The sequence below is a fragment of the Anopheles aquasalis genome, chromosome 2, assembly GCF_943734665.1.
Source record: "Anopheles aquasalis chromosome 2, idAnoAquaMG_Q_19, whole genome shotgun sequence".
Lineage (NCBI taxonomy): Eukaryota > Metazoa > Arthropoda > Insecta > Diptera > Culicidae > Anopheles > Anopheles aquasalis.
The window spans coordinates 52,398,147-52,415,646 of record NC_064877.1 but is presented as its reverse complement, the minus strand read 5'-3'; the positions used below and the strand labels follow the sequence as shown (position 1 = coordinate 52,415,646).

Genomic DNA, 17,500 nt, shown 5'->3' with positions numbered 1-17,500 from the left:
ATTCGCGATTGGCTACTAAATATCAGGGGTTTCAGTCTGGTTAGTTTAGACAAACTCGCCTCAGCAGTATACCGACTTGTTCGAGGGGCTTTGGAGATTTTATGTACAACACCCATGGGCAATGTACGAACCACTGTAGGTATTGGCGAAACAGGGTGTGTTTTCATGATGAAAAACCGTGTTTGTTTATGATATACCGAATCACTGCGTCCGTGCATGCCACGCAAGTATCTTTTTCGGCGAAAAATCATTAGGTATGGGATGCATCTTATGTACCCTGATGAACATGCTTGGGCCAGATAGTAAGTGTAAGGTTTTAAGGCCAGATAGTAAGTGTAAGTGTATGGTTTTATTATTCATTCACCTTTCTTTTACATGGAGTTTTTGCAAACATAAATTATTCCATTATGATTATACATTATACATTATGGCAAAATTCTTAACACTCCCAATCCTGCAAATCATTTTACAAGTGTATATTAGGTTGTCTCTTAAATGATTGCGATTTGCCATAGATATGAAAACAGTCATTTTTTTTAGCGGTTTCTGGAATGTTACAATTTATATATTGATTGGATTCAGCTCTTGAGAATTTTCGCTCAAAACGGTCAAACCGACCGAGTTCAGTCAGAGGGCGTATGAACTTCTATTTTCGGGAAATCTGAGTGAAAACACAACGGTTGCGTCATGTTTGGGTTTGAGTTAATAAAAGTTTTGATTTGTTCTAACATTTACTACTGCAAATAACACATAACAAAGCTTATGCATTTTCCGATGATTCCGCCGATTCAGAACACCTATATAATACTACACATACATAATACTAAATTCGATATCATACAAAATATAACATACTGAAGCATTTGGGCATAAATTGAACGCCATTAAAATAACCGCTCAGTGTAAATTAATTTCTTAAAAACAGGGCCATCATTACGACTTCCACTGTTAAGCAATATTCATTGGCTGTTTTTTAACCACTTTCCAAATTTTATTTCAGGCGCACGGCCACGATAGCAACCTTGTTTTACAATTCTCAAACACATTTCGTAAAAACACCAAAGCGGGAGCTTAAAGGAGACCATTTTTTAGTTCTTTATTGAATTTTGCCATCTTTGCCTATAAATTACATGCATAAGTTAAATCCATTAAAATATCTGCTTAATACAGACGTTTTTTAATAAAACACGTACATCTGTACACAATACCAACATTTGACCAAGTGTTACTTTTGCAGCTAAATTTGATAACTTCAATTTAATAGCATAGCAAATACTTTTCTTGCGGAAAATTGTATTGATGTCCTGTATAAACTCTTCATAATGGAATCGTGGACATATGCGATTGGATGCTTTACCGAGCAAGACTGAGGAAATATTGTCGAAAAGTGGAGTGTAGGTCCCATTTTCGAAGCGTCCGTCACTACTAACGTTTTCGGCACAGTTTTACAGTTTATTGAGAGTATTTAAGAGGCGTTTATTTCCTTTCATCGACTGAAGTAAAACATTGTGAAAAATAAATTATTAACCACATCAATCTAGGCCAAATGAGGCAAGAATGGATAATTTAATATTTATTTTGTGATTTTGCTTTAGTTAGTTTAGGGGACTCTTGCATATTCAACATAGATTTTCGATTACTTTTAACAGTTTTTTAACTTCTAACAATAAAAGACTTTGTAGGGAAGCACCATCGACGACGATAGAATTCTATTTTAACGAATATATTGCATCTTATTCGTTCTTGAATCTCAAGTAGGGGATTTAGTCCCCAGCAAAACAATATTGGTTGCTTTAGTTGATCAGGATAACAGGAGAAATTCATTAAAATTATTTTAAATGTAAATCTGTAAGTTAGTTTCTCAGCTTAGTTTAGAAAATTGCTGAGAGCTTACAAAAAATCTTATGGGATCGTTGTTATACATTTACCGCTCCTACCAGTTCTACTTTTATCAGTATTTCGTAGTTTGAAAACCACGTCAGCATTTTCAAAAGGATGGTAAGCTTGAGCTATCAACGAAAATGAGTGGAAGCATCCTATATTAGTATGCGACAACATGCACAGACCTGGATGCTGAGAACTGCTATTCCCGACTCGTACACTGCTACTATTCAAACACTGCATACTGAGCCTTGCGATTGCATGAGTTTCACTGAGACTGGTTTGAACACAGGACATCCTTGTCTACGATATTGTCTGCACATCACAAATTCCTGGTCAACGCCAAAGGGTGATGATAATAATCGAGAATCAATTTTTCAATGCCTTTAAGGCATCGTAGCTTATATGAACGGATGGTAAAGGATCAAGCATCGGAATCAAGAGTCGGTCACGTGAGGTGATTATGCTGAAAGCAGTGGCCCACATCTCTCAACCCATACGAGGTTGAAATTGGACAGTACCAAATAATGGAAATTTCATGAGGTGATTTTCGGTTTTCCAAACTATGGTCCATTTTTCATTTGTGAGAGCTGTTAATGGTTTGTATGCAATGCTCAATCACCTGTCTTGCCTGATTGTGATGCCATGTAGGAATATATTACGGGGGGAATAATTGGACGTATATGGCATTGTCGGATGTTTTTGCTAGTTCCAACTGATTTTGATTGCACAGAACTGGTTCAACATTCGGTTTGCTGCCTTCAGTGCAGAACGGTTCTGCCTCGTACCATGCTTGTTCTTTTGTTTTCGTCCAGAACAGAAATTGGGTTCTCGAAACGAACAGGTTATTGAAGGGTATCTGAATGTGACTGAACCAGCGTACGAAATCTTGCCCTGACGAATCTTTTGAGTGACGTCGCTTAGTCACGTCACAGCTCGCACGTACGATGAAGAGCATCATGCAAGCAGGCAATTAAACTGTCTTTATCTGGTTATATATTTTCTTATCTTATGCCATACGTTTTTCATCTGAAGCCTGGAATTGGACAGAAATGCCCTCAATCAGTAGTCGGTGTTAGTAACAATGCCTTGTCATCGGAAGGATGACCGGCTGAAGGATGTTTATGACATTTCAATTATCGAGGAAACGACAAGAATACTTAATAAGGGTGAGAACGACGTGATTTATCAGACAATTTTTATCAACAAAGGGTCATGTAATGAATTTACATGCTGAATGTTCCTTTTTAATTAGCAATTCAAAGATTACCGTAAACTAACTATTTTCTAAGACATTCACAGTAACGAAAGTCAATCCTTTTCTAAAGTTGATCATCAGATATACGAAAAATATGCCAAATTCATGCCGAAATGTATGATAAAGCATATAATATTCTGTGGACGTAACGATCCACGCATGATTTATGATTCATAATCTCTGATCCGTTCTTGGGATTTGTCTGCCTTGTCGTTTTGAATTATTCTTCCTGTACTCTTCATCGTCCCCTAGTGTATTTTCCGAACTTTGGTTTCGTTCCTTCTATCATGTCCTTGTTGTTACACATTCCTATCGAGGCACATGCTCGCATCAACCCATATTAGTAGGGGTCGAATGAGATATATGGAATCTTTCCTGAACGGAAAGTAACTGCCGGTATCCAGGCAACGGAAAGTATCGACCTACCAGCTTACATTGTTCACATTCGTGCGAGACCTTTTCCTCTTTAATCCTTGGCATAAAGCAAACATCCGAAAGCTATACGCTAAGGTCACCGAACCGCAGTGAAAACATACGTTGGATACCCCAAGCAATTTTACTTATTGAAGGCAAATCATACCTTTTGGCGATCAAATGTAGTGTCCGTGGTTTCTTGTTGATTTTTTTTCCTCCCAGTACGCTATTACTAGGACCACTTGGTGCGCAAAACAGAATGGCGCGAGACACAGATAATTCAAGACATCGTAAGCTGGAACATAGGAACTGGAACGTCTTAAGCTAAACCATAATAATAAAAACGATTGTTTGGGATGAAACCCTTGCCAACTACCGAATGATGACAGAATAGGAAAAAGGACAACCACTTCAAGTCAGCTTCAAGAGCATAGTTATTCGGGAGGGGTTACAAGGATTTATGGACGAAATTGCGGATGATTGCTTGCTTTTATTCCATAATTTTTCCACATAACTGTTTTTTTGCCATTTGCCCCAACGGTTTAGCCCAGATTAGTAGAGCATACAGATGCGGAACTTCTCTATGAAGTTGACATTTCGGGATGTATTTTGGCGCTTCTATTATTGAAACTTACATAAGAAAATTAATTACTATCCAGTAGTTGCTAGTGGTTTAACTATTAATCAAAATAATAAATAAGGTACGTTTTGAATATCACGTAGTCAAACAATGCTAGTGTTTTACTTGCCTATGTCAAACAATGCTAGTGTTTACTTGTCTTACCGCATATAAAAAGTATGATGAATCGAAGTTGAAGAGAAGTCGTTGTAGTTGTTTATGTTTTATGACGTTGAAAATAGTTGTTTATGTTTTATGATGATATTCCTAATATGATATGATATGAGTGTGATAGGTTTAACTGTACCTTACAAACGTCAGTTAGGCCCTACATTCTACATTTTTGCACAATGATCCCTCCAGAAATTAGCAACACAGTCACTTTATGCATTTATTTCGTCGGTTTATTGACGTTATTAGCCTATTCAAAATACGGAAACAAAACAGCAATCTCTAAACATCTATTAGCCAAGTATGCTCACACACTTGGCTTCTGACATCACGAGAACGCAAGCAATTTTTTTTGACAAAAACGCAACAAGAACACAGTGAAACAATAAAATTGAATCACTATAACCGTTTTGGTTTTAGCGTCCGGGGTTCTATTCAGTTTGTATTGATTTAATATTCTAGTGCTTGGTTGGGTACGCCAGCACTAGCTAAATTCTATGTGCATATTATTGTACAGTACTATCTGTTTTGAACCGAACATAGAATAACACCATTATTTTGTAGACTAAACACTTTCGAAATCCTTTTTTAATTGTTAGAAACAAGGAATTAGTAGATTTTCTATTGGTTTGATGATTTACTGTCTTCCTTACTTCAGAAATGGCAAATGTTATATGGATTCACTGAGCGCAACTTCATCCAAAATTACCAATTGGCACAAATTGTCTATATTTGTTTTGCTGGCACTTGCCAAGCCACCCAGTCTTGGCAAGTGCCACCAGAGAGCCGACAAGCAAAGAAACGGAGTCATCTACAAGAAACGGGCACGTGTGAAAATGCTGACAGCTTGACAGTCTAGAAAATATGAACATCGCTTCCGGCAGAGCATTTTCATTCAGATACCCGCAAACCATGATCTTGTGATTGTTACGGAAACCTGAGGCAAAGCTGTATCTTTCTTTTGGCCAATAATATAGAGTAGAGAGTATAAGCGAGTATCAACGACATGAAAAGATGGAAATGAAAAGAATGAGGATCGGAAGGAAAACACTGAAAGAAAGAAGCGAAAGTGTAAAAGAAGAAAATATGCTCTCGATGAAAAAATAACAAAAATTTCAGATAGTAGAAATGACTATGGTATTGGAAGATTATGTTTCTGTACCATTTTGGGGTGTCCTGCGAGCTGCAATCATACGGGCACGGTTCTTTGAAATCTTCCAGACATCATTTCAAGCCGAGCCTTGTGTCTCGCGTATATGTGAGCGACGACATTAGAAGACATCAGATAAAGCTCAGTATTATTATTAAAAAAGCTTGACCATGTTTCAAATACTTAAACATAAGCAAACCCATTATTTTTTCATAGTTTTTCTAAAATTGTCTGTAATAAAAATCTGCATCTGCGATTTACACGATGTACATTCATATTCCGTAAGAGTGTTTAGGTTTATTAAATGGTTAATAACTTATGTATAATTCAGCTTCAATGCACAGAAGTTAATGCTATACATTTAATATCCTGTGTATGACTTTTAGGCTAACAATATACACTGTACAGGCCGACACGTAATCCTATTAACTTCTCTGATAAGAAGTATAATAAATTATCATTTAGTAAAACTCGTGTACGAAAAGTGAGACCGGAAAATTGAGCATTCATCTGTATTTTCCTTTATTCTCCTACCTCCCCTGTCGCATCTATTATATTGTAAGCTGTGCCATCTTTCGCTGAATAACGGAAAAGGCACAATTCCGATTACAGACCTGATTAAATCGATCGAAACTAGGCTTGACCCATCACAAGAAAAGCAGTTGCCCATTTCGTCTGTTATGCTGTCTACGAGGGGATTTATGTAAAGGCATTGTGTTTGATGCCGATAATAAAAAGAAAGTAATTTGTGCGAAAGGTTTATTGGTGTGATATACATTTTCATCATTTGTTAGAGCTTTACTTCTACAACAACAACCGATATCAAAGTTACATTAAGTTTAACACTGTATGTAAACTTTTCGAAAAAATACATTTTATTATTTTTATGAATTGATACAAAATATTGTAGCACAATAAAGAGACGGCGGACCATTTTTTTGTTTCATGAATGGTTTTTTTTTAAATACAACGGAGCCAATAATAATGAAATGGATCCCTTGAACAATTATTTTACATAAATGTTAGCGATTTGCGAGAATGACCGCAGTATTCGGTTTCTTGAAGTAACTGTCTTTATTCCGAGACAACAACTGAAAAACAGTCCTCCTTCTGCGGCTGTTCGCTTAAGACTAATTTGCGATAGCCGCGCGGCTATCGGTAACAATAAAGGAGAACAAGTAGAACACATCACTGATACGCTGCTAAACCTTGGTTCATAGGTTCAATATCGATTATGATCATATTTTGAATTTGATTGAAAAAAAACATGGAATTGTGCAGATAAATTGGAATAGATTGTCGTAGATTTGAAAAGGATTACTAGTTGACTGCAGCCATAAGATTGCCTTGCAGCAAACGTCAACCGAAAATGTAGGTATCAGGCAACAAAAACCCGACTACACGAAGTTGGAGAATACTTGCAATTTCATTCTGTTGCTATTCAAACGGGACAGCATTGGAAGTAACTAATGCAACAACAAAAAAGAAGGACTTACTGAAATGATGTAATCAGGGAAGCATTCGCAATTTTTAATATTTTCGTTTGGGTGTGGATCTGCTAGCAAGACATAGCAGCTTAAAGGTATAACGTATCCGTTATTGTTCTTAAATAGTACGACGTTTTCTTCCGGAAATCATTCTTGCAAAGTTCTGCAACATTATCCATCGCTAGATATGTCTTTTAGTATTTGATTTGCTAAAGTTCGATTTTGTTTTGCTTATAAACTTCGTTTTTATTTCCCAATGCTTTAAAGCTATAATCAGAAAGGAGCCTGTGGTCACCTGCAATCGATCGAAAGAGATATTAGATAGATGAATTAATGATCAAAGATGGTTTATAAAAGGTGGGATGCCTACGTTATACTATGTGGTATCACAGGTAAAAATCCAGCGGTAATTTTTTCCGACATTAAGTTATACGGAACTGTCTAGTATTGAGTAACTCTAATCTCAAAAGAATAATTCCTACGCATGTCCATTAGTGTTGATCGAATATGTGGTGATATGAACGAATCTCGAACAACCTCACAATCACGACTTTTCAAAGATATCTTAAGTACAACAGGACATGTTGCAGAGGGATTACTCTTGCTTAACGAAAAAGGCATGTAAACGACTATTTGAAGCCTTATTAATCGTGTAATTTTTTTATATATTACTTTCAATGTAATGTAATCCATCTTATCTTTGATATTTCATATGCTACCTATCGCATTTTTTATCGAATGCAGGACTATTATTTTTTAATCTGTTAAACCTTCAGCTATCATCAGGATTGATTCGCTCGATGAATTTGGAAAAAAAACCTTAAATCAACCGTATCCTCTACACGGGAGACTTTATTTAATGGGTTGAAAGGTTCATAACCGGTATGAGGAGCATCGATTGAAATTTGATTTGAGTCTTTATGCCGGCAAATTACTGTTCTTGTCGTCACTGTACAGGATCGAATCAGTGAAAGGTTCGTCATGACCATGGCTAGCTGGCCTGCTGTCAATCTACATTGAATTTATCGGAAACTTACCCAGCGGTTGGGTTAGAGACACTGAGGAAATGAAGCATGATTGAAACCGATAAGGCCTTTGCGCCGCGTGGATTGGTAGTCCAAATGTGAACTGAAGGATTGCGGAAGAGCAGAGGAGAGGAAACACATTGCCATTCATTGTTGAGTAGCATCGTTTTCATTATTTCATGATAATGATGTAATAACATACGCTCATACCACGTTTTTCCACTTAGTAGCAACTATGATTATGGTAAGGCTTTAATCACCGGTCGTTCGCACAGATATCTCGTTTGATTACTATCCTGTGCCTATTTTAGTGACTGATGTAATGAAAAAGAACAAACATATCGTACGTTACCATTGTAACGTTGAGTAATTTGCATAGGGCATGATTCCAGTGTCTATCTCTAGTCAGTTTTTTCTTAATATTGTTCCACCAAAAAGAAAATAATTTGATAATCGAAAAGATAGACAAATGTAAAATAACGCTAAAATGCGCACAATATCATCTTTAAGAATAACATAGTTTCAATTTTCCCTTAAGGGGTTGGAGTTGCCTGGGAAAAACGACATCCAGCGTATGTTGTTCTACTGTATGCAAAACAGCACCACACAACGCAGACCATGTTTTCTCGTTGCCCTGTATAATTTAAGTGAATTCAATTTAACGCTCGTTCTACGGGGTTCAATTTTGGCCATTAAACGTTAGCTGTTTTAAACATAATATTGGCAAAGAAAACATAATTTGAAATTTAAAAAGCAGTTTGCTTAATATCGTATTCAACGTTGTTCAAAATTATATTCAGTTTCAACAAGCGAAACACACATATTGGCTACGGTAAAATTTATACAACATTTAAAAATAATTTTGGGCAATATTATTTTAGCAACAACAAAGCCTATATTACTATTTGACCCTGTTGAAAGCCCCTTTAAATCATGCATTTTAGTTTCAACTCTTCTAATAATGCCCTCCGTTTCTCATCTGAAGAATGCTTTGGATTACATTTAATCTGTTCTTTTGCTATTAAGGACATTTAAAAGCAGTAAAAAAATCATTATCCGATTGGAAAACAATTTTGCAGCCAGAGAACTTTACATCTACAGCTGCTATCTGAATGTTTGAACATACTTTATTGCCCAACAATGTATCGCAGGAAAGGAAATATCGTGTAAATCATACTGAGCGAATTTATGTAATCTGCGATCGAACAAAAACACACACACGAAATCGAAATTACGATCCAATATGTCGGAATGTAGCTCACGGGAGAAAAGCACACGAGAACCACGCATTCGTCCAAATTCATATTTTATTGTTCCGATATCCTTACGGTAAAATATTCTCGATGCTTTGGCTCTGTGTTTTCAAACCTCTCGCTCTAGATGGCAACAGTGTTTGCCAATAAAAAGAACATAAATATTGATATCAAGAATGGATTTACATTTCACCTACAAAATCACGATAACCATACGATTCAACCAGCACTTCTAGGTATGTCGCACATGAAACCATGTGTTCCTACCGATATCCATATTTTTTTGTTTCTCTCATCGTTGCAAACCTTTCACATTCAGTTCTTGCAAAACGCAAATGTTAACTCTTGAAACATACTCTCTTGAATCTGTAAAGAACACAATTTGCAACAAAGTCTTTTATTCCTAATGCTTATAAGACCAGGGTTTGGTGAACAGTGCCATTCATATGTTGTAGCAGTCCCTCCAGGAATCCCATTCTGCTTAAAAGTGTTAACCTTGCTCATTTTACTCTGAGATACAATACTCTATCATGTGCTTGGAACATAAAGCACTTGCATTACAATCAGCAGTCGTTTTTCCTCCAACATGCCAGCCATCGAGGTACAATATAGCCGGTACTCCAACATTCAAGCAGCGATTCAGCAAAAGGACACAATGCAATTTCCGTTAATTTGAGCAATTTTCACCAGCTATCAAAGTAATGATGGTCGCACTCTAACGATAGCACGTGTAAAAGGGGATCTCTCAGTAATTTGATGTAAAATACTACGTGAGATGGCATCAGAGTACTTCACCTACTCTTATGGAATTATGGTCATGTTTTACAGATGATTTTTATATTTTCGTTTTGAGATCAAATCTCTGCATAATTTGAGTTATTATAATATTTAAACGTTGTTGGCAGTCATTATTTTGATATAAAAACTTACATCAATGTAAACATGTAAAGTACATCTTACATGTAAAGAAGTCACTAAAAACACTTTTGTAGCAACGATGAAAGATCATTTTAAGGGTTTCTTAAAGTTATGATGTTTAACTATTAGCTCTTCATTGTGAGCTTTGAGATTGTTTTTGCACTTTTTTACCCTAAATCAATTTCATGTCTTTATTTATTTTTTATTATTCATTCTCATTTATACCTCCGGTATTCCATATGCGTACGAGAATTTACGAAGTTGCTTATCATGGTCATACCGTTTTCCAAGAAGTAATACAATATGTGCAATCGATTCTAAATAGTAGTGTCTAGCAATATTTTATGTCTAACATATAATCGATCTTTTCATGTTACATGTAAATCTTCTCAAGTGCAAAAACATTAAATGACATACTCAGAAATAAACTAAGAAACAAATAAGTAATAACCTTTCGGTGAAATTCCAATCGTCATCAAAAATTTCCTTGAAGTATCCATTGGACTGCAAAACCGTACGGCACGTTCCACGTCCTATAAAACTTCGTTTGGTTCGACAATGCTCGCACATTCGAATTGATTAAATCCGGGATTCCTTTGTCGTTCACTCCCTATCGGCACCTTGTTATAAAGTTTTGGTGATTGGAAGGAAGTTTGTGGACAGGAAATACGGGAAATAGGAAATTAAAAAATCTTTCTGCTACGATCTCTATTCCGAACGGTATAGAACATAGTTCAGAGGGATGAGACTTGAACCCTTGATGTTCCAATTGGTAATACACCCTAACCAGTCACGACAAATAAAACAAAATACGTGGGATGAATTATGATTGGAGCGTTTTGATCACGGAAGGAAGGAGCTATTGTCAAATTTATCGTATTCGTAGGTGCTCTTTTTCCTGTAACACTGTCTTTTGGGACTACTGTTATGATAGAAGTGCTTCACAGGACTCATTGGAATGCAGGGGTAAATTGCACTTTCACGAAATTTGTTATACTCTGATTGGAACGACTCTAATTCTTATTTTCAAAGAGTAACTTTGAGTAACCAAAAAGAAGCACAAAAAATAAACTGCTTGAATTGCTTCTTCATGATAAACTTTGAATAAATGTAGATACAATAATTAATCCGGTAAATTACCGGTAAATTGGTAATCCATTAAACACATAAATTCGCAACGCAGCTTCCAAAAGTCACAAATATTTTGATGATTTTGTATTTGTATTATTAAAGCGCTTATACTATAGGTTCATGGACATAACTTTATATATTTGAAAAATAATTAAACGTATAAAATTCTTCTAAATGGCTTCCTATAAATTCTGTATACTACGCATGGACTTATCTATTTTATATGAACATCATGCTCCTAGCTGACTTAGGTGAATTTGATTCATCTCTGTTCCTTGCAAGTTAAATATTTTGTAGGGCAACCCGTTTCGTATTTCTTACTTGCTCGATATACTCATCCTAAGGCCATCGAAGGTTCAAAAAGCTTCCTCACACTCTCGCGGAACATACTGACGTGATGCACAATGTCAAGTGGTTCTACTGTAACTGAAGCCGCTGTAAATATATGCAAATTGTTTTCCATGAAATATTCATGAGTTCGAGAGGTATAGCTTCTGGAGCTTTTGCGGTAAATCATGTATTGATTGTTAGACGCTGTGAGAAGAGTTTTTCATATTTGCTGCAAACATTGATACCTTTTTACGTTTAGTTTAGTTAGCACCCAAAACATTTTTAAATGCTTCTGAGTGCCGATTGTTCCAATCATAATGATTATAATGATTATATTAAGTTCTATTTCAATTTCTATTTCTTTTGTCCGCTTCTGACTCTGTGTCGCAGTCATTGTTATGTCGCACATATACCTCAAAATAGTTAGCATTACCAAGAATATGTTTGTATCTTAGTGTTAATGCTATAGTTAACTCAAATAAGCGACTGGTCCTTTCACTTAATTTGTGAAATTAAATTTTCAAATGAATCCTAAAATACGAAGAACGAAGACTTGCCTCTAACTCACCATCAATCCCCTGCAAAACGGTCCTGTGTTATGTTCGCCTAGAAAGGGATGGTTTACAATTCATTTTTTCGCAACATGCATATATACGAATAGGGGCTACTTTCGGGATTCACATTCAAGTTTGTTTACAAACACGCAAATTATCGTTTGAGTAGGATAATTTAAAACTACAGGTTAAGGGTTTAATGAAGCAAAATTGTGGGACGGAAAATCAATTAACGATCTGGGTGAGTTGTTTAGCCAATGTTTAGAGCGTATGTAAGCCACTATCTACAAATCTCAACTACTTTCGATCACGCATTGTGTAGTAAAATCCAGTCGCTAGCTCTTGTGCCATCGCTGTATTGGTGATCCAGTAACTCCAACTAGTAATAATAGAGTTGATTTGTATGTATGCCACACCTAAAGTTGAGTTCGCAAATATAAAGTTCATAAATGTGTTGATTGGAGAGTCACGGAATTACGGACGGAATTTTGCTAAGCTAGATGTAAGATACAATTTAAAGCGTGCTTCTGCCCTTGTGGAACGCCACCCGAACAAGAACAAATGACCAAACTTTTCTAATTTCGTTGATTGACCATCGATCGTAATTGAAATGCGTAGAATGAAATCCACTGACAAAATGCTGTACTATGACAAGCACTAGATCCTCTGGTTCTGTCGTTCGCTAGGACACATTTATGTCGAGAAAAGTCTCGTGAATAAATACTAAGAACACAGTGCTAAAAAGAGCAAATAGCAGACGCTTAGTAGGAGGCTGGTGAAGTCGATAGGAAAATACGCCAAATGAGATTTAAAGAGGAAACAAAGGGTTCGTTAAATGTGAAGTAGTAGAGAGTTATCTAATTCATGATTGTACATAGTTTCTTCGTCGAATTTTTTGAATGAATAGTATGATAAGTCCAAACGCTTTTTATAATGCTTGTTCTTGCACGCTAAATCATTATAGTCAATGATAAGAATAATTGGGAATGAATGAACAGAACTTTATGAAGATCGATCATTTGTTTAAATTTGTTTTTTTGTTGTGCCAGAATTGTTCTACAATTGTATGTAGAACAAGTACTGTAAAACACGAATTTAGAAAAGGATATTAAAAAAAGCAAACTTCATATTTTTATTATATGTGTTTTTAAAACTCTTAAATATTTAAAACCAAAACCCAATAGCAATGCAGGAGAGAATAGAGTCGCAGTGCACGCCTTAACATTCTTTCAAACTATTCAGCCCAAAGCGAAATACATTAGAGAAACGCACCAAGAGAAGAAAAGGCACCAAGGAATGAGTCAGGCATTATTGTCGCATATTATGCAATTGATGAAGATTTTAATGAGGAATACTAATCGGTTACAGTTCCTTCTTGCACTTGGTATAATCGTGGCAAATGGCATGTCCGGATATTCGTCTCGTCCTCAACAGTTAGATCCGAAAAATATTTATTATGTGTACAACTTAGTGATTCTATTAAAGCTGATGCTATTTTTTAAGGGAAAGTTGATTGCCCCTTGTTACGTTATTTTAAAGTTTTACTAAATACCTTTAAAATGCAACATGTTAATTCCAAATATAACATATTTTTTATTAGATTTGAAAATGAAAATTTTTGTCCCTAAAAAGTCCATTTTGCGGAGAGGTTTAAACCATCTTTCATTTGAATAAAACGGCTGCGGAAAATTATCGTTCGTTGATTCAAGCTTATAGTGCATTGACACAAAAATGCGGAAGCTGGTTTCAAGATTTACTAGTGGAGATTTTAACGTATAGACTATGAACTTTCGGGTCAACAAAAAAATTAAAAGATGCAGTTTTAAAGGGCGTTGTGTGGTACGAGCCTCCGGAACAAACTGTTTCCGTTGAAGTTTTCGAAAATTACCTGAAAAATGGAAAAAGGAGAGGCGTGCGATGGGCAATACTTCGATTGATGTAATTTGGTTTGGTTTAATTTTGTGTTGAAAAAGGATTGAGCTTTCATCGACATGCCATACTGTTTTTTGTGTTTATTCGACAGTTATTTACATAAATCAGTCCACATCATAAGTGATACTACAATACAACATATATTTTTTTCTTGATTAATCATATCTAGTTTTCTTTTTAACATATATAAGGACGGACGAGCCGTATGTTTACCATATCTAGTTTTGTGACTGAAAAAGAGCTTTTGCGGGGAGGTGATAATGTGGTATTGGAAATCTTTAATAGATCCCAGCCAACCATTATTTTCGGCCGCAAGAACAAATCGCTCTAAACACATCTCAATTCTGTGTATTTGGTTGGATCAGCTGGGTGTCGTCTATTATGAGCTGTTGTAGCCTTGTGAAACTGTTAAGGCACCAGCAAATAATCAAAATGCACCGTACTTTGCGTGAAACAAGGCCGAATTAGGATCAAAGACATGAAAGGTTGATTTTCCTGCACGACAACGCATGGGCGCACTCATCAAAAATGGTCCATAGTTATATGAATTCAATAAACTGGGCGGTTCTACCTCCCTCCCTTAATTAACTGGACCTGGGACATTCCAAATATCACCACTTTTCGATGATCGGTCACGCGCTGGCCGAGCAGCACTTCGATTTGTATGAAGTTGTCGGAAAATGGCATGACAGGTGGTTTGTGTCGCTAATTGATCAATTCTTTCGGCATGGTAGACACAAATTGCCTAAAAGATAGGAAAAATGTATAGCTAGCGAGGGAAAATACTTAGAATAATTTATTTTTTGGTTTTCTATTTTAAAAATGTGTTTAAACCTCGTTTAAAGCTAAACGATGTCGGTTTCATTTTGCTTTCCTGGGTTCATTTTAAATGCAAAAATAACTTACGCTATGTTAGAAAACAACTTTCCCCGTACGTTATTAATTCCATTCATTATTTTACGATTGGGCTGTACCATCGGTTACTAGTGTCCAGTGTCGTGGAAATAAAAAAATGCATACATGACTATCGTTATGATGCGGAGGTGGAACTGGACAGACAATGATTCATTAAAGAATGTCTTTCAAAATACTGTGGGAACTATTGCACTGTGTAAACGATGGAAAGCGCACAACTTTTGCTGAAATTTATAGAATGCTACGTCAATCCTGCTGGCAATGCTGGACGATTTTGCTGTTCAGTTTCAGTGCAACGAAAGGATTTACTTACTTTTACAAAGAAAAATTTATGATTCACTTTCATATAAAGATTGTAAAACCGATTACCTAGTAACGAGCGAAGGCGAATGAAATAAACGAAATGGTACTATTTCAGTTCTGACCTTTATTCACGAATTTTAATTCATAAACTATGGATACAGATCAACAGAAGGTTAACTTTTAGTAAGAGTATATTGCAAAAATGTTTTACTTTTCCCAAAACCGATTGACAAACTTGTACTCCTCTATCATGAGGGATCTGTTGTCAATCGTCCTACCACTTTTTAAAGTCTCCCAATAACTAGCAAGTGAAAAAGCACTCTTTTCGGTATGCTTAGTTCTGACTACATTTAGGGCTAAGCGCTTATAGCAACTCAAACAACGATGGCCTGTCCGACCAATAGTTGGTGGCAGCGTAATTGTTTGTATGACAGAAATTAAAAGCATTCTTCCGCGTTCTTTCTTTGCAGCACTCCAGAACCCACGTATCATAGAGCACCCGATAGACACCACAGTGCCACGCCACGAACCGGCCACACTCAACTGTAAAGCGGAGGGCGTACCTACACCGACGATACAGTGGTACAAGGATGGTGCACCGTTGAAGATACTCCAGGGATCGCACCGGATAGCCCTGCCCGCCGGTGGTCTGTTTTTTCTGAAGGTAAATATCGTTCCTAATCCCTTTTAAAAATGCAAATTTCCCGAAAATCCAACGCTCATCTCCCTCGTTTTATGCTGTCCAATATTTCGCTCTCAACATTTCCTCCTCTCCTCGCCTTCCCCACGGGGGTACGCTTTTTGGAGTTTCTACTCATTCCACTTCCGGTTAAGCGTACTCCTACTCCAGCGTTAATTCCCCTAATGAAACACCTTGCTGTTCAGGGAAATGCTTTCGAAATTTTGAGCGCACAAGCATAAGCATTTCAGTTCATTTCCATCCCCTCGATCGTGGCAAAAAGTACGGAAAACGCTACGAGTGTCGACCGCTAACCGGGAACGGTCTAGCAGTGGCAGTAGTGCTGAGCTGGAAGTGGTTGGCAACGAGTTGCAAAAGCCTGACCGGGGGCATCCCGCAATCCAGGGGCATCTTGGGGATGCTGGTTTTCTGTGCTTCATTTGTGCAAATATTTGTAGGTATTAAAATTAAAATAATTTTATGAAAGATTAAACACACATCCGGGCTTAATGCCGTGGTTGGGTTACGATGCGGTGACTTTTCGAATTTACTTGGCTCCTGCGCGGGTGCCAGTGACCGGGGTTCTCTCAAAAGGGAGGCTTCCCAATTTCAACCGTAAGCGTGACAGAAACGTACGCAACTTATTTGCAAAACGTAAAAACAAAATGAAACTTTGAACTGCTGTCGGGAAGGCAGGGGCCGAGATTTTGATAACCACATTTTGACAAACGAGCTTTGCTAGGGGTGTCGCAACATTAAAGAAAAATTGGTCGCCCTGTTAAAAAACCCTTCGTTGCGCTGGCGTAAATTTTATGACGCGTAAATATTTGACGAAACAATCTGCTAGGGAAGGACAGCACGGTTAAAAGCGACCATACTAAGAAGTAATTTCACTGGAAGAAGCAATGTGGTTGAAAACGTAAGAATTTTATATATTTCAACAGTTGATAGATGGTACAGTATGCAAAAAAGTTGATCCAGCCCTTGCAAACAATTTACATTTTAACTGATTTTTCATGGAAACCCTCAGCCTTAAAATACGTATCACCTATCAATAGTTTTTCATCGCCTATCAGTTGTTTTTTATTCTTCTTTGCTATGCTTTTTAAATTTTTGAAAAAAATATCCCCTAGAACTAAAGATTACAAAAACAGGGAACGAAAAGCACGCAAAAAAGTTTATCCACCCTCATGTATTTCATTCTATGGTATTGTACAGTTTTTCCTCCACAATAATCAAATAACCATTTTTTCTCTCAATTTCATGCATTGCATTTCAGTTCGTTTAATCCCAAAATCATCTTTAGAGGCCTATTTTATGTTTTTATCGCCAAAAATAATGGAGTTATGCACCCAAGAAGCGTGGTGAAACGTGTTTTATTTACCTTGTTCGACTGTTTTTGTAATATCATGATTTTATCTTATAGATTTTTCCATGAAAAATCAGGCAAAATCAAAGTTTTTTTCAAGCGGTGGATAAA

The 17,500-nt window shown here is 36.6% G+C and overlaps 1 protein-coding gene across 1 annotated transcript in view; it reads left to right on the top strand.

Moving 5' to 3' along the window:
* The window catches only part of LOC126581652 (protein sax-3-like), a 34,315-nt gene that overhangs the window by 4,188 nt on the left and 12,627 nt on the right, over positions 1-17,500 (top strand). Inside the window, exon 2 of the mRNA XM_050245458.1 lies at positions 15,812-16,005. Within this exon, the coding sequence (XP_050101415.1) occupies positions 15,812-16,005 (194 nt within the window). The remainder of the gene's footprint in view (positions 1-15,811; positions 16,006-17,500) is intronic.